Source organism: Tamandua tetradactyla, chromosome 11 (assembly GCF_023851605.1).
Source record: "Tamandua tetradactyla isolate mTamTet1 chromosome 11, mTamTet1.pri, whole genome shotgun sequence".
NCBI lineage: Eukaryota > Metazoa > Chordata > Mammalia > Pilosa > Myrmecophagidae > Tamandua > Tamandua tetradactyla.
The window spans coordinates 85,449,197-85,476,862 of NC_135337.1; the positions used below are offsets into that span (position 1 = coordinate 85,449,197).

At 36.8% G+C, this 27,666-nt stretch overlaps 2 protein-coding genes across 2 annotated transcripts in view; one reads left to right on the forward strand and one right to left on the reverse strand.

Moving 5' to 3' along the window:
* The window catches only part of LOC143649202 (vomeronasal type-2 receptor 116-like), a 32,659-nt gene extending 14,741 nt beyond the window's left edge, over positions 1-17,918 (reverse strand). The window contains 1 exon segment of the mRNA XM_077119392.1: positions 17,898-17,918. Coding sequence (XP_076975507.1) covers positions 17,898-17,918 — 21 coding nt within the window.
* Positions 17,919-26,013: 8,095 nt separating this feature from the next.
* On the forward strand, positions 26,014-26,943 carry LOC143649204 (olfactory receptor 7A10-like). The gene has a single exon (XM_077119393.1). The coding sequence runs from the start codon at positions 26,014-26,016 to the stop codon at positions 26,941-26,943; it is 930 nt and encodes a 309-aa protein (XP_076975508.1).
* Positions 26,944-27,666: the final 723 nt, after the last annotated feature.

Here is a 27,666-nt window from a genome sequence, read left to right on the forward strand (position 1 = left end):
CAAAGATGTCAATAGTCTATAAGTCTTTCTATCAGTTAACACAGACAGTAGATTACAGGTGACCAGGGCCTTGGAGAAAGGGGAATTATTGATTGTTGGTGCAGATTTTCTGTGTGAGGTGTTGAAATTTGGGAATAATGAATGTTGGTAACGGTGGCACCGTACTGTGAATGCCATTAATGCCACTAAATTGTACACTTGAAATGGATTAAAATGGAAAAATTTGAGTTGCATATATGTTGCTACAATAGAAAGTTTTAAAAATAGTTTCAAGGAATTTTTTTAAAGTAAAGATAATATTAAATTTAATTTAAAATATTAAATATTAAATGATAATATTAAATAATAACAACCAGTGTTACTTACAAACAGACGTTAAACTTGTTCAATGTTTTTTCTACTTCAATGAGCACATAATTTTTTTATCCTCACAGAAGTGTAAGGAAAAGTTTTAGTAAGGAAAGCTTTAGAGGTTTTCTAAAGGCATGAAAAGTTCAGGAAATTAGTGAAAATAATTGAGAATGGTAAGAAGTGAATTTGACGTATCAAAACCCATAATTGCTATTATTAATTGGCCACAATATTTTAAGCAAGTTAGAATGGCACTAGAAGATATGGATATATCACTTGTAGAGTAGAAAATAGAAGCACAGTGTGTGTTTAAGTAAGTGTTTAATGCATCATAAGGATGGTATTGGAAACCAGTAGAGGAATAATGAACTGTTTAAATAGTCGTGAAGGTAAATCATTTTGAATATAAAATCAAGGTAATATACTCCACACTTGAGGCAAAAGCTTCCCATTTTCCACAAAGAGAAACAAAGTACTGTTTATAAAATTGTAGCTTTGGGAGGCATGGAAAAAGGCAGATATAATAGGAAAAAAGATGATCAAATTTAATTCTACATGAAATTTCATGTTGTTTTCAATCTTCAACATGCCTTAGGCAAAACTACTTAAAACAAGCAACAATCTGATAAATTGAATAATATGAAAAGCCAAATACTTGTGTTTTATGATAAGTAAAGTATTTTTTAAAAATGAAAATGCTTATAATTGAATAGGAAAACAGGAAAAATCATAAAATCATCAAACAATATATTCTTATCAATTGAGACAAGGAAATAATAACAATCCATTTATTAATAAAATAAATACAAATATAATTAATTGTTTTTATACATTAATCTGTCCAAGTATTTTTTTAAATGGGAAGGAAATGGAATCTGTGCTTCATGGTTATTTAAAGTGTGAATTAGTGCATTTCTGGAGGGTTCCTTAGCAGTATGTCGTTAAAATACACATAGTCTTGCACTCAACCTCTTTACTCTAAAGAGTTCATTTGCTTTTTCCAAAATGCAGCATAAAGGTCTATCTACTCATATGCCCATTATTGTCAATTTCAGTAGCTTGTAATTAGAAACCAATAAAATACAACAAGTTGTTGGGTTAAAATTATGTTAGTTCTAAGTCTATAATATTAATGCAGGTGTAGGAATGATGGTTGAAGAAATTTATGTATATAAAACATATTTATGGGCGGGCCATGGTGACTCAGCAGGTAAGAATGCTTGCCTGCCATGCCAGAGGACCTGGGTTCGATTCCCGGTGCCTGCCCATGTTAAAAAAAACATATTTATGACACCCTGTTTTGTAAGGAAACCATGTTAAAGAGGAATGGGGACAAAATGATCCCATTTTTTTAATAATCTCATATTTATACACAGAAATGTAAAGAATATGATGAGGGTTTCATTATGGGTTTCAGGGCCAGAGGCACTTTTGCCTCTGTGAGCCTGTTGCTCCATAAATAAATATATATTAGACATCATATTTCATGACTGAATTGGTATAAAGACAAATATATTAATATTATATGTTAAAACATTTTCTTTGACCAAAACTATTTTTTTCTTCTGAGCATAAAGAACATGAAAACATTTTCTTGATCCCCTGAAGTCCTGTGAGCCATGGGCACTGTCCTTCTGAGCCTAGAGGATATGTCAGCCCAGAGGAGAAAGTCTTTTTGGATTTCAGGTGTGTTCTGTTAAGTGTCAGACCCAGTTTTTATCTTCAGGTCTCTGAAGAGCAGATTTGTCACGGTGCATACTTCCCTGGTATGGTTTGAGTGGAGAGCATAGGGCAGGGAGAAAAGCTTTTAGTTCTCCTCCTATGACAGTACACACTCTTTCCCTCAACCCCACAGGGTCCTTCCAGCAGTTTGGGATGTGTGCACTAAGCTCGCCTGCCGCCCTGGGAGAGTCAGGCCAGAGCGTCCCTGAATCAACCACCCTCCACGCCTGCAGCCCTGAAGCTGGCTGAGAGTCAGCACTCAGCAGCATCTGTCAGCACGAGGTGTCTGTGTCACAGACATGGAGAACAAGGTGGCAAATACATTTGGGAAAGCTATAGAAAAAAGTAAGCAGGGAAACATTGGAAGAGTGTCAAAGAATAAAAAGGGTAATCAGACAAACATCTGGAAATGAAAAGGAATTAAAGATACGTACAAACTGCTTCTCTAGAAGGAAGAAGACCCAAATTCCTAACCCTGCTATCCCCAGTCAGAAATGGGCACAGCTGCTGGCAAACCATGCGCCTCTGGCACTTTCAAAAAAGCAGTAAGCATTCATATTCTTGAGGGAATTCCCCTCTTCTCACACAAGCGGAAACAATCTGCTGGAACTCGCTGATATTTTACTTCATAGATGTATTAATTAAACCATCAAATATAGAGCTGGCATTAGCAGAAATCTTAAAACAGAGGTTTTTCAAATGTGCATGTGAATCAGAATCAAATTGGAGTAGAAAATACCTCACAAATTATTCATCGCTTATTCCTGGCTTGTCTTGCAGTTCATGGAGGTCTGGAAGATACCTGGCAGGCTGTGATATAGGAATATTTCAAAGAATAACCAGATGCCCTACAGTAAGAAGTGTGTCCATGCAAGGGGGACTTAGATACCAGTGGCATTTTTTTCTAGAAATATTTGTAGTTATGCCCTGGAGGAAAGAAGCATTAACAGACCTTTGACTTCGGGGAAGAAATATTTTTCTGTAACCTCTTAGCACAGTCCTACTGACAGTGGATTTGTTTCCAAGGGATAGCATTTGAGCCACTGCTTATGGCATCCAAGGTGGGAGGAGAAGCAAGGACGGTGGAGTGTAGTGGAAAAGGTTGCAGATTCAGCAATGGAAGAGAAGAAGTCATGAGAACTAAAAGAAGAAAAATGGAATTCTCCCATTCCCCTTTGAAAGAAAAAATCCGGTTGGAAGACGCAAAATGACATATGGAGGGTGTGGGATGTAGGTGGTGCAGGTGTAAAGGGAAGACAAATATGTAGGGTGTGTCTGTCTAGCCACCCGCAAATTGCCTAGACACCATTCATCATAAAATAACCAAGCAAAGAATAAATGAAAAAGGCACTTACTGCTGGAAATATACATCGTTGGTGGGCTTCGTGATTCTGTAGTGTGGCACAAATGTATAAAGGGGGAAAACCCAGCAATAGTCAGATCTCCATCCTTAAATACATTGGATTTCATTCTAAGGAAGCCGCTGGGATCATCTGAACTGCATACAGAGAGGGGAAGCCTCAGGAGCAGGAAAATAATAAATCAGCAGGAGCATCTCAGAAGTATCGCCACAAACTGCAGCCAGGTATGTACAAGATATGGCACAGGCAAAGCTGAAATGAAACGTCAGGCTCAAGCAGACATATATATATATGAGGATATGTGAATATGATTTTGTTGTGAACTGGAGAGGCAGCGCTAATGCTTCTAATGACCTCTTTTTGCTAAGCCTTTCCATTTCCTGTGAGACAATTGGACATCTGGAAATTTTCTGCCTGGTGCTGTACAGCTGAGGTTCTGTGCCCAGGTGAAAAGCAAAAGTTGAAAAATATGTTTGAAGACCATCCTTCTCACCCCTAGGGGCTATGATTTCATCCAAGTCCATGGAGAGCCAGGCCCCAGGGACTACCTCCTCCCCAGGCAGATTTAGTCCTAACCTTTGTCAACAAACAAGGCCCATTCAAGGAAATGACATTTATTCTATCAGAAAAACTTGAATAAAATGATAAAATGACTAGTCCTAACATGCATATACATTGCATCCCAGTACTGTACACATTTTCTTAAGGTGCTCAAGGATAGACCACATGTTGAGTCACAAAATACAAAACAAGTTTTAATGAATGCAATTGAAATTATTCAAAGCACACTACCTGACCATAAGGGAATGAAGCTGGAAATCACTAGAAGCAGGAACCAGAAAACTCAGAAACATATGAAAATTAAACAACACACACTTAAGCAATTAGGGGGTTAAAGAATAAATTGCAAGAGCTTTCCATTAACATCTCAAGATGAATGAAAAGGAGAACACAACATATCAAAACTTATGAAATACAGCAAACGTAGTACTTGAGAGGGAAATTTTTAGCCCTAGGTGCCTACATGAAAAAAGACAAAGGCTAAAGTCAAAGACCCAGCTTTTAAATAACTATGAAGAGAACAACAACAAAAATAACTAATCCCCAAACAAGCAGAAAAAAATCACTAAGATTTCAGCACAAATAAATGAAATTGAGAATAAAAACAATAGAGAAAATTGACAACCTCAAAATTCGCTTCTTTGAGATTAATGAAAAATCTGATGGTAAAATGAGTCAGAATCTTGAGGCTACAGTCAGTAGATCACGATAACCAGATAACCAGATAGTGGAGGGGCGAGAGGTTGCCAAAAAGCTGTCATGGGCCATCACAATCAGAATCAGACCATCCAACCACCCAAAATGATTTAAAAAGGACAATTGTATCAGGTAGTCCAGACAGGAAATTACTATTGAAAGAGTACAACTATCCATAAGCGTCTTTGGGACTGTGGTAGAGGTGAAACAAGTGGCAGCCAAGGACAGGTTGAAGAGGAAGAAGTACATAGGGGTATGATGGTGGGAGTCACAGCTGACAGCGTGATGAGTAGGTTCCCAGCATAATGACCTGATACATGGATAAAAACCCAGATAGGAGGGTTGAAGTTCTGGGTCAGCTGAGAGCCCTAAGAGGAGCAATTCTGAGATACTGGTTCGATTCTGGGGTTCCACAAAGCAGAGACATATTTGGGAAAAAAATAGGAGTTTGTTAAAGAAATAGTATACAGCCACTCATCGCTGTGTGCTTATTTCAGATTCAAGTAACTAATATATACATAACCTTCACACTTCAGGAATATACACCCTGGTATCTTGTTTTGGGGGGGTGCATGGTCTGGGAATCTAAACTGGGTCTCCCACATGAAGACGGGCCATTCTAATCCCTAAACTGCCCATGCACCCTTACACCCTGGTATCTTAGCAATACTTTTCAGATTTTACAAACCAATACTTTTTAAAGTCACTTTTTATTGATTTTTTTTGCTTTTCACCCTGTTCGTCTGTACTCCCACCATAGAGAAACATGGGAGCAAGGACACAAGGGCAGAAAAAACCATGAATGCAGTTAGATATCTCTTTCCTCCATGAAGAAACTTAAGGAATAAGAATGATTCTTCACCTTTAAAAAATGTTGTAATTACAGAGCGTTGAAATGTACTTTATCAAAATGCATTGAAATAAATCTTCCTCATTTGGACAATTAATTAATACCTCCTATAACTATATAATCAAGAGTATGATCCCATTTTTGGATGTTTGACTCTTGACTGCATTTAAGTCTCATCGTTGATGTTACTTAAACTTAGCATTGGCGGTGATAAGGAATCCTGCTCTCTCCTTCTGCATTATGCAGAGACTTAAACCAGGCAAGACAACTTCCTGGCAAGGGGACTCTTAAACCAGTCTCACTCACTAACCATAACAGAAACACGAATGTGCCCACTTTTCTTGCTCCCTCAAGCCATTTTTGACCAGCCATTTTCTAACCAGTCTTGGAGCTCTAGCCTACTTTACATAAACAGCTGCTTTATGTGGGTAATAAACTTTCTAGACATTTTTGGACAAAACTGAACCAAATATTGGGTGGTGTTCAATTCTGTGGCTTCAAAACCATCATAAAAACCTACAATCACAAAAATTCATTCTATCCTAAATGCAAGTTTATTCAGCAGGCCATATTTATATATAATAATTAAATATATATTAGATTTTTCTTGGAAGAATTTAAATAAAATGATAGAGAGAGAGTACTCACTGCAGTGAGTCTCTATCCTGTTTGATCTTTATAAATACCCATGAGTGTTAAAATATACTGAACCCATAAAATCAGAACTTCTCCATAGGAAGCCATTGATGACCCTAAGTTCCTAGATTTAAGAACTATTGCCAAAACAATGTCAGGAGATTTTTAAATGTTCCATTAATTTTACCTATTATTATTATCACTTATATCAAGCTATATAATATTGCAAACATATAAGCCATTTGCTTCATATGTTACTATTTAAGTTATTGCTGATATCATTTCATTGTTTCCTCCTATGTATATGTTATCCTTTTTTTGTCACAAAGAAAACACCAGTCAGTTTTATTAGTAAGTTCTACCAATTATTCAAGGAACAGATAACTCCAATATTATATTACACAGACACTTTCAATTATAGGAAAGGAGAAAAAACTTCCCAATTTATCTGATGAGGCTAGCATAAGATAACTAAACAGACAAGGACAATTAGCAAACTAATTCCATCAATATATAAAAGAATCATGACCACCTTGGGTTTATCTGAAGTATACAAGTGTGCCAGATTGAATCTGTCGTGTATCCCTGAAAAGCCATGTCCTTTTATCCTCAATGGGTGGGAGCTTTTTTTAAATTTAATTTATTTATTAATTAAAAAATTAAGAACAATAAAAAACATTAACATATCATTCCATTCTACATATACAATCAGCAATTCTCAACATCATCATGTAGTTGCACGTTCATCATTTCTTAGAACATCTGCATCAACCCAGAAAAAAGAAATAAAAAGACAACCAAAAAAGAAATAAAATAGCAGAAAAAAAAGAATGTACATAACATACCCCCACCCCTTGCCCCCATCCCTTACCAGCACTTCAAATCAAATTCATTTCAACACCTGTTCCCCCCATTACCCATTTCTACTCCATATGTTCTACTCGTCCGCCGACATGGTAGACAAAAGAAGCATCAGACACAAGGTTCCCACAACCGTGTGACACAGTCACACCGTGAAAGCCACATCACTATTCAATCATCATCAAGAAACATGGCTACTGGAACACAGCTCTATAGTTTCAGGCAGTTCCCTCCAGCCTCTCCATTACATCTTGACTAACAAGGTGATATCTACTTAATGTGTAAGAATAACCTTCAGGACAATCTCTTGACTCTGCTTGGAATCTCTCAGCCATTGGCACTTTGTCTCATTTCACTCTTCCCCCTTTTGGTTGAGAAGGTCCTCTCAATCCCTTGATGCTGAGTCCCAGCCCACTCCAGGGCTTTTCTTAATCCCTTGATGCAGAGTCTCAGCTCACTCCAGGATTTCTCTCCCACATTTCCAGGAAGGCCCACACCCCTGGGAGCCATACCCCATGCAGACAGGGGGAGGGCGGTGAGCCTGCCTGTTGTGTTGGCTGGAGAGAGAGGCCACATCTGAGCAACAAAAGAGGTTCTCCTGGGGGTGACTCCTAGGCCCAAACTGCAAGTATACTTGACCTATCCTCTGCAGAGTTAAGTCTCATATGAACAATATATTATCCTTTTTAATTGCAATTCTGTCCATCTCAAGCAAAAACTGTTATGAATGTGGTTGGTACATTTACCTAATAATGTTTCCTTATGTTAGTATTGATTTAAGTATTCATAAAGTATTTTTTTACATCTCCTTAGTCTTTTAATATACATATTAACTTATATACATTCTCATTTACTCCAATATTGTGTTTTAAGGCTCTCTGTCAGGTACATGCATGCAGTTAAATTCTAGTTTACTAATGTATGGTATTGCCTGGGGGATGAGCATAATTTTATTTGCCAATTTCTTCTTATGAAAAACTTTTGAAAGTTCTTCCCTTCTCCATTGACACAAGTGAGAATTTCTGTAAAAATAAATGCGTAAAGTATTCTTGTATGAGTAGTAATAATATATGCATTTTCAGTGGTATTATTACTTTCCTACACCTTCTTTAATAGAAAAATCAAGTGTAATTAAGTATTGGCTCTTAATGTTGAGTTATAGAATCAGAAGTACAACTAATGTCATTGTGATAAGATTGATTTATGAATTATTCACATGAAATTTGCATCTTTGTACAGAATATTAATGTTCCCAGACTCCAATTTGAGGTGTAAAATGCAATTTTACTCATGGAAAACACAAGATCCTCTATATTACTTGTACAAAATCCCCTTTTAAAAAGTAGCTCACGTAGCAAATTTAAAGATACATTCTGGGTTCGTTTCCCAGTCTGTGCACACCCCCCTCAAAGAAAAGATGCATCCCACCTCTGTTACAAGGAGAATTCAATGCTTCTACCTCTGTTTTCTTTCTGGGACCAAAGTAGATTTAGAAAAAAGAACACTTTATAGTAGAGGGACATATTCCTAGTATCAAACCCAGAATTCCTATCTTTCAAACCATACAATTTCATCACTTATAAAATACCCAATTGTATTTTAATATTAAATAGTATGAGGAGCAGATTTATTGATGAAATACTATCCCAAGAAATAGTTAATTAACTTTTTCAATAAAATGTGAGAGACGTTCAAGCTTGTCTTATCTCAAGAAATTATAACATAGAAAGACTGGAAATCCTAAAATATTTCTAAGACCACAATAAGATAGTGTTGTCCACCTCCATGTAGTTTTATTGCTTTACTTTTTAATGAAAGTCTGACAAATGTTAAATAATGTAATGTCAGACAGCCTACTTATTAAGTGAGGAAAATAGTAGGTTCCATGCAAACTTCATTGGACAGCATTAAAGCTCTAGATCATTCTTGTCTTTGGTCCTACCGAATGTTCCTAAAAGGTATGAAAGCAGATATATGAAGCAACCCATTGTGTAGGATCCATAATGGTGCAATTTGTGCCTGTGAATCAAAGGGGTATAATATATATATATATATAATAGAATTTTATCTGTTTGCCTATTATGTCACACACTGTATAAACCCTTGGGAATCAGGCAAATGTGACTTAGGAATTCACTTCCAACCACTCTGACTGGAGAGATAACAAAAATTAATTTGCATGTTGCATTGCTAGAGGAGAATACTGGACAATTTGCTCTGTGCCTTGAGTCCCACCGCTGAGGTTAAAGCCGGGGTCAAGGCTTACCACACTGGAATTTGTTAAAACAAAATGAAAATTACATGCTCATTTGGACAAGTGTAAAACAGCATTAATATTTGCTCTTTATCTTGGGTATGCTTCTGCAGATGGAATGAGAGGAGGAATTTAGAGACTGAACTGAGATCTTTGCACTAGGTAGCACTCTGTAACTCTTCATGATATTTTGGTACCTGTCATTCTCCTTCATGATCATTTCGGGGTGATTAGCAGATAGTTTACAGTGACTTATTGCAGTTCTGTTGCAGGATGTTTCTATGGATGCCGGAAACGTGGAGAACAGGAGGACTGAGAAGGATGGCAATGAAATACCTACTAGAATAAAGAACTAAACCCTGTAAGCCTCTGAACTGAAACTTTGTATTTCAGAGACCACCCATTTGGCTATGTCTTCTGCTTTATTCTAAACAAAGGGAAACCATGTTCCCAGATGCCCAACTACATCCAATACCTTCTGTGGAATTCAGTGGGTGAGCTGTGTTTCTCCTAGGTCATGCTCAAAGACTGTGGACCCATTACTGCTACCTGGCTGGAAAAATGGTGAGGGTTGAGACTCTGTACTCTGGCTTGGAAGGAAGACATGGTCAGGCATGGGTCTCCTTATGCAGACAACAACTCTCTGATGATGGCCTCTTGACTAGGTCTTACAACCTGAAGGAGTGAATTTGTAATTTGTGGATATATCTCAAAGGGAAAACAGTGTATTTGTCCTTTTGTGCTTAGCTTATTTCATAGAAAACATTTTCTTTATGTTTTTATTAGAGCAATATAGTATTATAGAAAAGTCATGCAAAAAAGAAAAGAGCTCCTTTATAACTCACCACACATACACAGTTTTTGGTTTAAATATACTTTCCATTATTTTGATACGTTGTTAAATTTCTGAAACAATATTTTATTTAGTATACTATTAACTCTACTCTATAGTTTACCTATGGAATCACTGTTTTGGTTGGTTGTTCTATGCTTTTTTGAAGTTTTATTACAGTAACTTTTATGCAACCTAAAAAGTTCCTTTGAACTATTTTTAAAAATACCATTCAGAGGTATTAATTACTTTCATGCATTATGCTATCATCACCACCATCTGCTATCAAAATTATTCTATCAAACCAAAGAGAAGCTCTACAAAATAAGCATCAATTCCCCATTCTCATTCCTTATCTCTGGCCTGGTAACATTTATTCTAGTATATGAATATGATTTTGCATATTCTAATCATTTCCATTGAGTAAGCACTACAATAGTTCTTCTTTTGTATATGGTTTATTATGCAAAACTGGATCACTTCAAGATTCATCCATATTAAAGCATGTGTAAGAACTACGGCATCTGCTTTCTTTTTGTCACCATTGGCAATTAGGTATAATGACACTATGATATCATGTGCACATACTTGTTCAAATTTGTGCCTCCAATAATTTGTGGCATATACCTGGAGGTGGGACTACAGGGTCATCTGACAATTATATGTTTAATTGTCTGAGAAATAGCCACAGCAGCTGCATCATTTTACCTTCTAAACAATTTATGGGAGTTCCTATTTTCCCTCATCATTTCAAACATTTGTTTTCCTTTTTATAATTGTACCCACTCTAGTGGGTATGAAATTGTAGTTCATTGCAGTTTTCGGTGGCATTTCTGTAATGGTTAATGAACTTGAGTATATTTTTACATTCTTAACTGATATTTGTATCTCTTCTTTGGATAATTGTTTATTCAAGCATTTCATCAATTTAAAAAATTGGACTGTTTACCTTCTTCCTGTTTTGTAGGAGTTGTTTATATATTCTGTATTCAACCTTTATCAGATATGTGGTCTCCAAACATTTATACCCATTTCATAGGTTGTGTTTTTATTTTCTTGCTAAAGCCAATCATGAATGCAAGTTTTAGTACTGATGAAGAATATTTATCTTTTTTTTGTTTCTTCTGTTGCCCATGCTTTCAGTATAATGTCTAAGAATCCTTGGCCTAGCACAAGATTCTGATGATGTTTTCTTCTAGGACTCATGATTTAGGTCTTTCATGCATTTTGTGGTTATTTGCATATGGTGTTAGGTCAGGGTCCACCTTTTTATTGTACATGCATATACCCAGTTTTACATGAAATGTGACCCCATTGACTGGGGTCACATTCTTGTTAAAAAATAAATTTCCTATCCACATAAAGGCTTCTTTCTGAATTCAATTTCATTGATGCATGTATCTGTTCCCGTGAAAGTACCAACCTGTTATAATTACTGTAGGTTTGTAATAAGTTTTAAAATCAGTAAGACTGAGCCCACCAATTTGCTTTTCATTTTCAACTTGATTTTAGAAAAACACAACACATGATCATTATCTATGAATTTGATGACTGGTTTTTTGATATCTGCAAAGAAGGTTGTTGGAATTTTGATGGCCATTGTATTGAATCTGTAAATCACTTTGAGTAGAACTGACATGGTAACAATATTTCATCTTCTGATCTATGAACATGGAATATACTTCTATTCATTTGGGTCTACATTGATTTCTTTCAACAATATTTTGTAGTTTTGATTTTCAAGATTTTATATCCTTGTTTAATTATATTCCAAGTTATATGCAGATTTTATATGTTAAAGTGAAAGGAAGAGACACACATTTCTCAATTTAAGTAAAAAGCTGGAGAGTTGAAGTGATGACATCCAATGAGTGACACAACAGTTCCTGAAAGCCACTCTCCAGGGATTCAATAAAAAAGGACAATTTTTAAAATTTATTTATTAATTAAAATCTTAACAAATGAACTAAAACATCAACATATATAATCAGTAATTCATAATATTATCACTTAGTTGCATATTGATCATTTCTTAGAACATTTGCATCAATTCAGAAAAAGAAATAAAGACAACAGAAGAGAAATAAAATGAAAACAGAAAAAAAGATTATACATACCATACCCCTTACCCCTCGCTTCCATTAACATTTTATACTAAATTTATTTTAACATTTATTCCCCCATTATTTATTTTTATTCCATATGTTCTACTCGTCTGTTGACAAGGTAAATAAAAGGAGCATCAGACACAATGTGTGTGATTTCACAATCACACAGTCACACTGTGAAAGCTATATCATTATTCAGTCATCCTCAAGGAACATGGCTACTGGAACACAGCTCTACATTTTCAGGCAGTTCCCTCCAGCCTCTCCATTACATCTTGAATAACAAGGTGATATCTACTTAATGCTTAAGAATAACCTCCAGGATAACCTCTCGACTCTGTTTGGAATCTCTCAGCCATTTACACTTAGTCTCATTTCACTCTTCCCCCTTTTGGTCAAGAAGGATTTCTCAATCCCTTGATGCTGAGTCTCAGCTCATTCTAGGGTTTTTCTCAATCTCTTGATGCTGAGTCTTAGCTCATTCCAGGATTTCTGTCCCACATTTCCAGGAAGGTCCACACCCCTGGGAGTCATATCCCAAGCAGACAGGGGGAGGGTGGTGAGTTTGCTTGTTGTGTTGCCTGGAGAGAGAGGCCCCTTCTGAGCAACAAAAGAGGCTCTCTTGGGGGTGACCCTTAGGCCTAAATTTTAAGTAGACTTGACCTATCCTTTGCTGGGTTAAGTTTCATATGAATGAATCCCAGGACTGGTGGCTCATCCTATAGATTTGGTTGTCCACACTGCTTGTGAGAATATCAGGAATTCAACTTGGGGAAGTTGAATTTCTCCCTGTTCTCACCATTCCCTAAAGGGGACTTTGCAAATACTTTTCCACTCACTGATCGAATCATTCTGGGATTCATTTAGGCCTCACTCTGGACAAACCAACAAAATACCATGTCCTACCTGAGATTCCAAGTACTTAAGGTGTTCAATCAACCTATCTACATAAGTTATATTAGAAAATGCACTAATCAAAATATAAATTTTGTACCAAATAAATATTTTTTGCTTTAGTCTCACACATAAGGTAAGATTTTAAAATATTAATTACCATCTATTTTCAGCACCCAGCAGTAATGACATTCCTTTGTTCTTCCTCATCCAAAAAGATTTAAAAAATTTGTATATTTAGTCACTATTATTATACACTTTAGGCATTCCTAGATTATACTATCTCAATCTTTAACATCTATCTTTCTTTCTGATTTCATTTATGCACCCAGCCCTCCTCCCTCTATCATTCTCACATGCGGATTCATTCAGTGTTTTAACATAACTGTATTACAGTTAGGTAGTATTGTGCTGTCCATTTCTGAGTTTTTATATTCAGTCCTGTTGCACAATCTGTATCCCTTCAGCTCCAATTACCCAATATCTTACCCTATTTCTATCTCCTGGTGGTCTCTGCTACCAACGCAATATTCCAAGTTTATTCACTAATGTCAGTTCATATCAGTGAGAATGTACAGTATTTGTACTTTTGTTTTTGGCTAGACTCACTCAGCATAATGTCCTCAAGGTCCATCCATGTTGTTACATACTTCCTAACTTTATTCTGTCTTAAAGCTGCATAATATTCCATCATATGTATATACACAGTTTGTTTAGCCACTCGTCTGTTGATGGACATTTTGGCTGTTTCCATCTCTTTGCAATTGTAAATAATGCTGCTATAAACATTGGTGTGCAAATGTCTGTTTGTGTCTTTGCCCTTATGTCCTTTGAGTAGATACCTAGCAATGAATTGCCGGGTCATGTGGCAATTCTTATATTCAGGTTTTTGAGGAACCGCCAAACTGCCTTCCACAGCAGTTGCACCATTTGACATTCCCACCAAAAGTGAAAAAGTGTGCCTCTTTCTCCACATTCTCTCCAGCACTTGTCATTTTCTGTTTTGTTGATAACGGACATTCTGGTGGGTGTGAGATGATATCTCATTGTGGTTTTGATTTGCATTTCTCTAATGGCCAGGGAAATTGAGCATCTCTTCATGTGCCATTTGGCCATTTGTATTTCCTCTTCTGAGAAGTGTCTGTTCAAGTCTTTTTCCCATTTTGAAATTGGATTGGCTGTCTTTTTGTTGTTGAGTTGAATAATCTCTTGATAAATTCTCGATACTAGACTTTTATCTGATACGTCATTTCCAAATATTGTCTCCCATTGTATGGATTGTGTTTTTACTTTCTTGATGAAGTTCTTTGATGCACAAAAGTGTTCCCTCTGAAACCTGTTGGACTGAATTCTCCTTTGCCCTTTCTGGATTCCTCTGACTGTGGTTATTCCAGGCTTGTGACTGGATCACTCCAATGTCTGCTTCTGTCCTCACCTGACCTCCTCCTCTTCCTTCTGTGTGTCTCCTCTGTGTTTACCTTAGAAAGACAGATTTTACTAGACTTCAAATCCACTTGGATAATTTTGGTGATCATATCAAGAGACCTTTCACTTTATATTAAGCAAGAACTTTATTCCAAATCAATCTAGTTTACTGGTTCCACGTGGGGAATTAGGATATGCATACACTTTTGGGGACCCCAAGAAGACCATACAATGTGTTCAAATAAAATTTTGCACAAACAGAGCTGGGTGATGGGTGATGTCCAATGGAATGTCATTAGTTGACCCCTGATTTAGAGAGTAGATCAAACATAGGGACTGGAATATCACATAGGAAACTGTAAAATTGAAAGTAGAAATCACCTACCACCTTTTCCCCAGTGGGATTCACCTACTGAGGAGCCACAATGGTCACGTCCCTCAAGTCCTGCCCAACCTTACCAGCCCTGAATCACTTACTTATCAGTATCTGTGCTGGCTAACCCTCCGCCTTCCAACATACCTGTTTCCTGTACCACTAAATATTTCAAAGTTGAGGTCCAGGGGTGGTGAGTGAAGACCCAACCAGGAGCTTTCCTTTGGCTTTTTAGCTAATGGCTCCAATAGCCTGGAAGGAATTCTCTTCCTAATGTTACTGGGTACAGCCCTTCACATCCTCACAGCAGAACATAAGGGGTGAAAATAATGTGGTTAAAATTATGGCTGCACTGACCATCCTTGTTTCTGAGTTCAGTTTCCTTATCCAGTGATAAGAATAAAATCATATCTAACTCTTAAAGTAAAATAATCAATGGATTTCAGTAGCCAAAACAATGAAAGAGGACTCCTACTTTACACCCTATACAAAAATTAATTCAAAATGGATCAAAGACCTAAATGTAAGAGCCAGAACCATAACACTTCTAAAAAAATAATGTAGGGAAACATCTTCAAGATCTCTTAATAGGAGATAACCTCTAAAACTTTACAGCTAAAGCACAAGCTGCAAAAGAAAAAATAGACAAATGGGAACTCCTTAAAATCAAGAGATTCTGTGCTTCAAAGGACTTTGTTAAAGAGGTGAAGAGGCAGCCAATTCAATGGGAGAAAATATTTGGAAACCACATATTGGATAAAGACTTGATATCCTGTGTACCTAAAGAAATTATACAGCTTACCAAAGAAAGAACAAGTAACCCAATTACAAAATGGGCAGCGGGAGTGAACAGGCACTTTTCTGAACAGCAAATACACACAGCTGAAATGCAAATGAAGAACTGCTCATCTTCATTAGCTATAAGGGAAATGCAATTAAGGTGGCAATGAGCTATCACCTCACACTTATAACAATGGCTATTATTAAGCAAACAGGAAACTATAAATGTTGGAGATGATGCAGAGAAATAGTAACACCTATTCACTGTTGGTGAGAATGTAAAATGGTTCAGCCACAGTGGAAGTCAGTTTGGCGACTCCTCAGAAAATGATATATTGAGTTGCCTTATGATTTGGCAATAAAAATACTTGGTATATACTAGAAGAGTTAAGAGCAGTGACATGAACAGACATTTGTACATTAGTGGCACTATGTTCAATTGCCAGGAGGTGGAAACAATCCAGGTGCCCATCAGCAGAAAAGTGGATAAACAAAACGTGGGCTATCCATACAATGGAATATTAAGCAACATTTTGACAAAATGATGTCCCAAAACATATGGCAACATGGATGAAGCTTGAGGACATAATGTTGAATGAAATAAGACAAACGCAAAAGGACAGATACTGTATAATTCTGTTATTATGACTCTGAAAAAGCCACCAGTGTTTTGGATCATCCAGAAGGAAAATTCTGAGGTGAAGACATAGTAACCTGTGAAAGTCTTTTGGAGCTGTTCTGTAGGTGCTTGTTGAAGTGTGCTTTGAAAATTATTGCTTCTTTCTTTCTTTTCTTTCTCTCTCCCTCTATATACTATATTTAACAACAACAAAAAGATGGCAAAAAACTATAGGCAGCCACAGTAATATTATATAAAATAAATTCCTGAAATAAAAAATTTGAAAATATTTGGTAAGGTAGCTCACTACTATAGCACAGTTGAAATTTGTAAGAACTTTTTACTTGCATATTTTGAGAATGCAAATGGTTTTGATAGTTAATCAAATGGTATTTAAGATAGTGTTTAATATTTAGAATTTAAGAACCTCTGATTTTTTTGTATCTATGGATATTTTCCCTTTCTTGCTTTTATTTTTAATTGCTTTATGAAACGTATTGCACAAACAAGTTTTACAATGATTACTTAGATTTTTTTAGATATGTTTATGAATAAGCTAAGGTATCCATTTCAGATGGTTAAGATTTTTATATGTTAACTGTAAAAATATTTGAATCTTCATATTTTCCTGAAATCAGGAAAATGTTTAACAATATAGGTTATTAGTATTGCCATGCAGATATTTGTAAGAACTTTCTACTTGATATTTTGAGAACATTCACAGTTTTGACACCTAATCAAAAAGAATCTACGTTAGTGCTTAATACATAGAATTTAAGAGCTTTGCTATCTGAATTTGTAGATTTTTTTCCTTGTTGCCTTAATTTTACATTGGTTTATGAAACTTACTGCACAAACACAGGCTTTTCAATGATTGTATGATACTTTATTAAAATATGCCTATGGGTAAGCAAACTAAGATACCCATTTTTGGTGGTTCTAAGTGAATTGTTTGCTATCTTAAATAAAAAATAAAAATATGAAAGTACTGAAAAAGAGGTCAGCCTTCATTTATAGATAAAAGTGAAGTTGATTTGTTTGAGGTTAAGGAAAATCAGAATACAGGGCAAAGGATGATACTGTATGTATTCTAGAGCTTCACCTACTGTATGAGACTAAAGGCTGAGAGGTTTATTGTTTAGAATCTGAATCTTCTATAACTCACAATCTAAATCAACTTTCATGGATAGCTCATTTAAACAACCCAAATGCATGGAGCCCAGAATGGGAATGAGGACTTATATTTCTTGTATAGCTTAATGTAATACCCGAATACATGCAAGACTGTGGTGGACTAATAACTAAAAAGTATTAGTAGAGTCCTTGGAGAAAAAATATGGAACTACTAAACTTTCCTACCTGGGAAATAACTGACAATGTCTCAAGCATTAGGGACTCCCAAGTCAGTAAGCCAAGCCCTTGGTCTTGAGGCTTGCACTTGTGAAGCTTATTTCTGTAGTGGTGAAGCCAATCCTACCCACAACCATGCCTAAGAGTTGCTTCCAGGAAAACTTTTTGTTGCTAAAATGTGGCCTATCTCTTTCAAAGACCAGCTGTGCTAGGAAATTCATTACCCTCCCCGCTGTGTGCGACATGATATTCAGGGGTGAAAGTCTCCCTGACAACATAAGACAGGACTCCCAGGGACTTCACTGGCACCATGGGATTGACAATGCTTTCTGAACCAAAAGGGGGAAAAGAAATGAAACAGAATAAGGTTATCAGTGACTAAGAAAGTTCAAATGGAGTCGAGAGATGGTTCTGGAGGCTACTCTTATGCATACTTAAGCTAGATATGGCTAATCTCCATAGTTTGACAAACACCAACAAACATCATTCCTGTTAACCCTAAAGAACTCCCAGGGCTCTCCGTCTGAGATTCTACAAAAAAAATAATTTAAAATCGGTTTAGATGTGCTGGTTTGAGAAGTACCTAACACTATATTGACATTTGCTAAGTTGACTGCATTTTCAGACCTGTGGGTGCAGGTCACGTTTCTCCTGCTTACTGATATAACTTGTTCAGCAAATGGTGGGAGATGTTGAGCAGCTCTGTTGCACGTTGAAGCAGAAAACATATGGATATTGAAATTGGCAGGGTCACAACATCAGTAGGAAACACCTAATTAGATTATTAGCATAAGAATCACTCATGTTTCATTAGGTATCTCAAGTACAGATGCACAATCATTCTATTGGCACATATACATTGTGAGGGAAGTTTGGTGGAGTATTTCATGTTATCATTAACTTACACGGGTGTCCTGAGACCTTAACATTTAAAGAGAAGAGAAGATAATACTTGAATTCAGAGGTCAATAATCTCTTTCTGCAAAGGGCAAATATCAAATATTTTATGCTCTGCATGCCAGATTATATCTGTGGCAATCATTTGTCTGCCATTGTAAGCAAGTAGGCAGCCATATTCAATCCATAAATTAAAGGACATGAGTTTATTTTAATTCTTTATACACAAACTGGCAAAAGCTAGAAATAGCCTTTTTGCCTAATTTGCATTAGTAGGCAGTCCAGATGAAATGGTTTCTTAAACAACGGTCAGAATCAAGACATGATAAGTTGTAGTGATTACAAAAATTGAAGAAAGCTATACTGATGATTGGATACATAAAAGATACATGGGAACTGCATTCCAATGATTTGGGCACAACTGTTCAATGGCTCAGTCAGTAAGTGCTGGCTGCCAATCCCAGGTGTCTCACCAGAGATCCCTTCATGACTCTGTTCCTCAGATCATAGATGGAATTTATCATGGGGTTTTTCATGTTGTACAACGTTGAGGCCATTAAAATTGTCCTAGAGGTCAGTGTGACTGCAGAACTCAGATGGACCCAAATACCAGTGCTATAGAATAAGGAGGCAACCTAGAGGTGAGGTGCACAGTGGCAAAGACTTTATAACTACCCCTGGCTGATAAACTTTTCAAAATCGAGGAGATAATAGTCAAGTTACAGTGCTCCAGTGAATGGAATCATCAGAGATCAGTTTAAAAATATCTGTTAGTTTCTGATAAGTATTTTGGACAGGTAAGATAGATTACTTCAGGGAGTTCCAATTATTGAGGGAATTCAATAACTGCAGAAAAGAAATCTGTGACCTATAATAATTTTCAAGAATGCCAATTAGAAGTTCCCAGAAAGAGCTGTGGTTCAAAATGAACATGCTATGCAGGTGGTGACAGATGACCGTAATACAGTCATCGCTCATCACAGTGAGTAGTAAGTTTTCCCCAAAGTGGAAAAATGGTGAAAATATATCTGTCTTATGTAACTAACTTAGGAAATGCTGGATGTTCCACAGCATCTTAGGATCAGTGGTGGAATTGAAAGAGATATAATATTCTAGTTTGCTAGCTTCCAGAATGCAATATACCAGAAACGGAATGGCTTTTAAATAGGGGAATTTAATCAGATGCTGGTTTACACATCCAAGGCCGAGAATATGTCCCAATTGAAACAAGTCTATAGAAATGTCCAATCTAAGACATCCAGGGAAAGATACTTTGGTTCAAGAAGAGCGATGAAGTTCAGGGTTTTTCTCTCAAGAGAAAAACATGGTGAACACAGTCACCATCTGGAAGGACACATGGTGAACATGGCACCATCTGCTAACTTCTCCTGGCTTCCTGTTTCACAAAGCTCCTCGGGAGGCGTTTTCCTGCTTCACCTCCAGAGGTCGCTGGATTGCGGACTCTCTGCTTCGTGGTGCTGCAGAATTCTCTGCTCTCTCTGAATCTCCCATTCTCCAAAACGTTTCCTCTTTCATAGGACTCCAATAAACCAATCAAGACCAACCCAAATGGTTGGAGACATGTCATCACCTAATCCAGCTTAATGACCACTCTTGACTAAATCACATCATTCAGGGAGATGATCTGACTACAGTTTCAAACATACAGTATTGAATAAAGATTATTCTACTTTTATGAAATGGGATTTTGATTAAAACATGGATTTTCTAGGGGGCATACTTCCTTTCAAACCAGCACATATAACAAAAGGAAATGCTGGAGAAGAAGAATTACACAGGCCTCTGGAGTTGGAGCCTGTAATAATGAACAGAATAATGAGAAGATTCCCCATGATGCTGAGCTGGTGTGTAGAGAAGAATAGACCAAAGATAATGGGCTTCATCTCTGGATTCTAAGAAAGTTCCAGGAGAAAAAGACTTAAATATTTGTTGGTTTACTGATATATAGGTAAAGGAAGGATCTGCCAAGAAGTGATGTAGAAGGAATCCCAAAATGGGACACCAATTGCTAAGTTTATTCATGTTTTAGATATATCAGAAGTTTATTACTTTTTATGTCTACATAGTATTCTATTGAATTGATCCATCACATTTCATTATCCATTCACCTGTGGTTGTATACGTGAGTTCGTAGACCCAGATATTAAGAACATTCATAGAAACACACAGTAGATTAATTTGTAGGGCCTGGGGAGAGGAAGAATGGAGAGTTATTTCTTACTAGGCAAGAGTTTATGTTTTGGGTGAGGAAAACCTTTAGTAATAGGAGGTGACAATGGTAGCAAGCACAATGTTGTATGTGTCAATGAATTGTATGCTTAACCATGATTGAAATATTAAATTTTACATTGTATATGTTACTACAATAAAATAACTAACACATTAAATAATTTTCTTTCAGTAAATGAAACATAGCTAGTAAGCATCTCAGAAAGATTTTCAATGAATCCTATATATTGTTGAGATAATTATGAGTTTTAACAGCATCCCTGGTCTTTAACAATGGATACCTTGAATCTCAACAGCATTAAAACTTCTTCACTTCAAAGCATTTTATCATGAATGTAAAACCACCATCTACATAATGGAAGAAATTATTTGGAAACCACATATTCCATAAGGCTTTAATATAGAGAGTATATAAAGAAAGCCTTCTACTCAATAACAAAAAGGCAAACAACCCAACCTTTAAAACGGTCAAAAGAAACAAGGAAGCTCTAAGCTCCAAGTATAGTGACAGCATCCTCAATGAAGACGTGGCTTCATCATGTTTTCCAGACCATTTGGGATCTGCAATGCTTGATAAGTGCTTGGACTGTCTGTGAGTGAATATACAAAGGAAGATAGTTGATACCTGAGATATTGACAATGTAGTTATTGGATAAATTATGAAATTTGGGTGCGATTTCCAATTTGGAACAAGAAGAAAAACTGTGGAGAGAAGGAATAGGATTTCTCCATAGCTAGAGTACAGGTGATCTCCATGAGCCTTTTCTGCAATACTTGTTGGAAGATGGTACATGAATGAGCAGACCCTTGAAAATGTCAACTGAAGATTTCCTTAATTGAGTGATAGTCTCTGAAAGACAGGAAGGGAAAATGATTTTAAAGATAAGAAATGGTATCCGTTCAATTTATCTGGGGAAAGAACACATCTACCTTCCTCGTAAAGCAGATTTCTCATACTGGAGGGAATCCCTTCCTATGTATTATCTGGGAGAAGATTTCAATCAAAGCTCGCCTTTGAGTCCATATGTGCCAACTCACAAGTCCTACGTCAGCAAACCATTTCAAAAAGTCGTACGTGAACAGTCATCCTGAAATCAACACAAGCAAAGTTACATTAGAAGTAAATCACATGACTATCATCTATGTGGGAAAACCTTCAGCCAGTCTTCCAATTTAAGATATGAGAGAATTAACTCTGGTGAGACCCTTCCAAACTTACAGTACATGATAGATTTACATGAATGACAGATATCTGGGAAACACCTCACTAAATATTCTAACCTTAGATGGCACTAGAAAGTTACCATAGGAATGCCATGTAGGTGAGAAAACATTCTGTCAGCATTTTTATTTTAAATGACATGAGATAACCCGATATAAACATGTTATGTATATGAAAGAGTTTCAAGCTAAAAATCTAACCTTCAAACAAATGAAAATACTCACACAATGTATTTCAATGTAATCAATGTGCAAATGCTTTTATTTATAATTTATCTGCAAACAACATGATTGTATAACGTTTAGAGGAACCCTGTGTCTGCAGGTACCTGCAGGAGATTGCATCTGAGCTCTAGAGTATGCAGAAGAAAAACTCAGAGTAGAAATAGCACCTCAAACAATTAAATACACAGGAAAGTCTTTACCACAAAAGGGAGAATCTAGAGGAACCACAGAAAATTTTTCTGGAGAAGTCATTCAAATAAATATGAAAAGTCTTTTCGATACAGGGAAACTTTTTAAAATATGTAAAGTTACACAATGAGCAAAAACTTTGTTTGGGGGATGCAAGTGTAATAGAGTGGTAGAATTCTTACCTGCCATGCAGGCGACCCAGGTTCGATTCCTGGCCCATGCACTTCACAAAGAAACAAACAAACAAATGAAAAACCAACCAAACAAAAATGCAATAAGGGGATACCCACATGGAAAAATAATGAAATGTGACCCCCACCACCCAGCATACAAAAAAAATCTGCGTGTAAATAATACAGGAAAATTTTCCGTGATTTTGAATTCCTTCATCGGTGCTAAAGTTTTGACTGAGGAAATGCCAATCCTGTAATCAAAGGGAAAAATCCTTAAGCTTCAGCTCAGATAAGAATATTAGACTGGGGAAAAATCTAACAGGAAAACCTTTGCCAACTAATTCAACCATGGATTCAGAATTTTGCCTGCTGATCTAGTGTTGAAAAAATTAAAGTTATAAAAGTTAAAGTTTATGATTATAAAAGGTATCTGATAATGTTGAAGCAGAATTTGTAATGAGTAGTAGGCACAGATATGACACTTTTTTCAACATATCAGTACTTGCTAATACATATTAAATGAAAGCTGTTGCTGAAAATTATATTATGTTGGTCAGTTTCTAGGTTTAATGAAGCTCTAAACATGATTGTCATGACTAGCTTGAGTCATAAAATAACTTTGTATGTTAAAAGAACACTGTGCAACAATATGCCATTATTGTTGTATACGGTTAATATGTATGTAACTAGCAGTGATAAACGGAAGATAGGTAAATAGGAAACATGGGAGTAAAATTCTGGTGGTTCATAAAATTTTCAAGGAAATTACCAGTATTGTGCTCATAACTTAAAACAGTATTAAAACTAATTTAAATATTAAATAAATGGAAAAAATTATTTGAGTAGCTATTTCTCCATATAAAGTATACAAATGACCAGAAAGCCCACCAAAAGATGTTCAACATCATCAGCAATTAGGGAAATGTGAAGCAAAACCACAATGATTCATATTTCCCTAATTGCTGCCAGAAGACAGCAAACCAGAGATGGATCTACTTTTAATAAAGGGATGTATTTAGCTACAAATGTATAGCTCTTCTTATCGAAGAGATCTCTTCAGAGCATGTTCATCCTGGCATTACTCACAATCCCCAAAAGATGGAAGACACCCAAGTGTCACGCCACTGATGAGTGAATAAACAAATTGTGGTTTATACGTATGATGGAATATAATTCAGCCATGTAAGGGAAGTAAGCTTTGAAAATGGGAGACAACGTGGATAAAGCTTGAAGATGTTATGTTGTGTGAAATACATGAAACATGAGAGGGTAAATATGTATGAATGTAATATTTTGAAATAATTAAAATAAGCTAAATCATGAAGTCAGAATCTTATACCCAGCATTCCAAATAAATGGGGTGAAGTTAGGGAAATGGGAGTTACTGCCAAAATGCACAGGGTTCCTATGGGGTAAAAGAAAATTTAGGTATTGGATGGTGGTGATGTAAGCACAACATGGTGAACATAATCGAAATATATATCAGAATGTGCTTAAAATGGAAAATGTTAGGTTGTATGCATGGAACAAAAATATATCAAAAAAATTCATAGAACTACACAACAGAAACAGTCAACACTAACCTAAGTCATGGACTACAGTTAATGGCATAATTATAAAAGTGTGCTTCCATCAGTTGTAACAAATGCACCACACCTATGAAAAGCATTAATATTGGAATGTTATATGGGAAGCCCATCTTTTAGGGGTCATTGTTCTTTAAACTCACAAGTTCTATAATGAATAAAAAAGAAAAAAAAACAATAAATGAAGAAAAAGAAATTGTAGAAATTAGTACTTTTAAGGATTCTAAGAGAGCAATCATCATTTGTGTAATTTTAAGGTTAAGAGCTGATTAGATTAGGAAATTCATTGTATTCTGCCATGTTGCAAACAATTCATGTAGCTCAATAGAGTGGTAGTTCTTTAGTATTTTATAATACCAAAAGAACATGAATGAGTTGTAAAAGAAGTCTCTATATGTAATAAAACAGATTTTATATGAGCTCTTCCCTGGCCATATCTCCAGGCATTGCTGTGTAATCACAGGGGGCGGGCAGAATCACCCATTTGAAATCCACTGGCTGTGAGACTCAGAATTAGAAACATCTGCAGAGTTCCAAATGACCCAGCCCTTACCTGGGTCATAACTTTTGTCAGATAAATTTTGAATCACCCATTCATGCGAATTTAGATTTGGGTCCATAGTACTACTCTTAGAGTATGATTTTTGTAAGAATTCAATATGAAAGTTCCTATAAATGTGCTAGGCTCAAGAAACGTTACATAAAGGGATTAATTAATTCAATGGATGGGAAAGTGCTAGAAGGTTAGAGCTGTGCAAGGCAGAAGAATCCATGAGCAGAATGAGTGATAAACCTGGATGCACTTGTTGCAATCTGCTGTCTTGGGAACAGGGAGTGAGCAGGACCCATTTCCATTGTCTCAGGATCAGTGTCCCAAAGGGAAATGATGGCTCTGGGGTGAAGCAGCAAGGAAATGTGTTAATGAGGGACATAGAGAGAAATGTGCTAATGAAGGACAGAAGGAAATGCAGGAATGAGCAGCTTTAGGAAAGCTATAAATAACCCCTCTGTTGCTATCCCTTATCCTGTGTAGTGCTGGGTAGCTGAGACATTGTTTTATCTTTGGGGTCCTAAATCTCGCTGGGGGACAGAAAACTGACTCCTTCCAACCTGTCTGGTCTGGGGACAGGGCTACAGGCTCCATTACCAGCTACCCAGGAAGGAATTCAGACTTTCAGGCAGAGACCATCTCAGAGCTGTCCAGGTGAGTTGGAAAGTAATGTAGAGGCTGCAGGAAAGTGTCAGGGACTACACATGCCAAGGATTTTTACCGTACGTCATCTGAAGTCAATGCAGCACAGCCCGGTGACAAAAGATCCCCCAGCTAGTTTCCTTCTTTACATAAAGAAACTAAAGTATTTATTCACCATGTACTTAAAATTGTTTCTGTATGAGGAACAGATATTCGTAAACCTCTGTGAAAACATGCAATGTCATTATAGTCTCTGCTTCCTTGGGTTTTATAATAGATTGCAGAAGTTAAGTACAACAAATAAGTGCATGTGACATAATATTCTCAGGGATACAACAGAATAAGAAAGACGCTATCATAATACAGTCTTGACACGTGCAGATATTTATAGCGAATGGTCTTGAAAATCCTTTGAAAATTGTATGAGGTACAAAACTAGGACTCAGTGTCAACATTTGGTTGTCAAAAAGCAGATCAAAACACAACATAAAGGAATTAATTTTCTGAATGTATCATAGATTATAGCATGTCTACCTGACTAGCAATGCCCATTTATGGAAAAATTAGTCACATTCTTTATCACTTTCTTCCTCGCTACATCAGCCACATGGAACCAGAAAACCACACTCAAGTTTCAGAATTTCTTCTTCTGGGGTTCTCAGAGGAGCCAGAACTTCAGCCCTTCCTCTTTGGGCTCTTCCTGTCCATGTACCTGGTCACTCTCGTTGGGAACCTGCTCATCATCCTGGCCACCATCTGTGACTCCCACCTCCGCACGCCCATGTATTTCTTCCTCTCCAACCTGTCATTTTCTGACATGTGTTTTATCTCCACCACCATCCCAAAGATGCTAGTGAATCTTCAGACACAGAACAAAGTCATTTCCTATGCAGGATGCCTCACCCAGGTGTCCTTTTTCTTACTCTTTGCAGGGTTGGAGAATTTCCTCCTGACTGTGATGGCCTATGACCGCTTCGTGGCCATCTGTCACCCCTTGCATTACATGGTCACTATGAACCCCCAGCTCTGTGCCCTGCTGGTTCTAGGGTCCTGGATCATAAGTGCCCTGAATTCCTTGATACAGTGCTCAGTGGTGTTGCAGCTCTCCTTTTGTACGCATTTGAAAATCCCCCACTTTTTCTGTGAACTTTATCAGATCGTCCATCTCGCCTGTTCTGACAATTTCATCAGTTACTTACTGATGTATCTTGCAGTTGGGCTGCTGGGTGTGGTTTCTCTGGCTGGGATCCTTTTCTCTTACTCTAAGATTGTTTCCTCCATACGTGCAATCTCGTCATCTCAGGGGAAATACAAAGCGTTTTCCACCTGTGCATCTCACCTCTCAGTGGTCTCCTTATTTTACTGTGCATGCCTAGGGGTGTACTTTAGTCCTGCTGGTTCACAGAACACACATTCAAAGGCACCGGCCTCAGTGATGTACACTGTGGTCACTCCCATGCTGAACCCCTTTATCTACAGTCTGAGGAATAAATATATAAAAGCAGCACTGAAAAATTTCTTAGGAAGGAAATCTTAAAAGCATCGTTAGTGCTGGGACTGAGAATTGCTACTGATATCAGGGCTCAAAAACAGATTTAGAAATCTGATTTAGTTATGAGAGCATGGAAATAGGAAGTGCCTTTTAATTTTTTCAAAGTATTTCATCAATACATTTGATTTGAAAACAAAATTGATCCACAGTTTTCTCTTTGTCCACTTTCCCACTTTTCCAATGAGAAACAGCTTGGAAATTCTAATGTATCACAAGTATGGATTTCTTAAGAAATATTTTCCCTTAATTAACATTTATTATCAGAAGTGGTTATTTCTTTTGTTTTAGTAAAGGTAGTGAGTTGTCCTGGTCCTGTGGAAAAGTACACACAGCACCTAAGACTATTTATGGAATTGTTATGTAAATGAAAGTCTGGCAGTGCAGCATGTCAGTTTTGTGTTCGTCATCCCACTCTATGTCTGTAGTTTAAAATGCATTTCTACTGGGTGGGTCACAGTGGCTCAGCAGGTAGGAACGCTTGCCTGTGATGCCAGAGGACCCGGGTTTGATTCCCGGTGCCTGCCCATGTTAAAAAATAAAATAAAATAAGTTACATTTCTACTAATGCCAACATTTATGTGTTTGTGCTGCTTACACTAGGCCATCCAGTTTTAGTGTCCTTATTAGGATCCCGCACTCTTATTATTTTCATTGTCCAAAGTGAATTGACGTTCATTTGCACAGAATACTAAAGCAAAAATTGTTAAT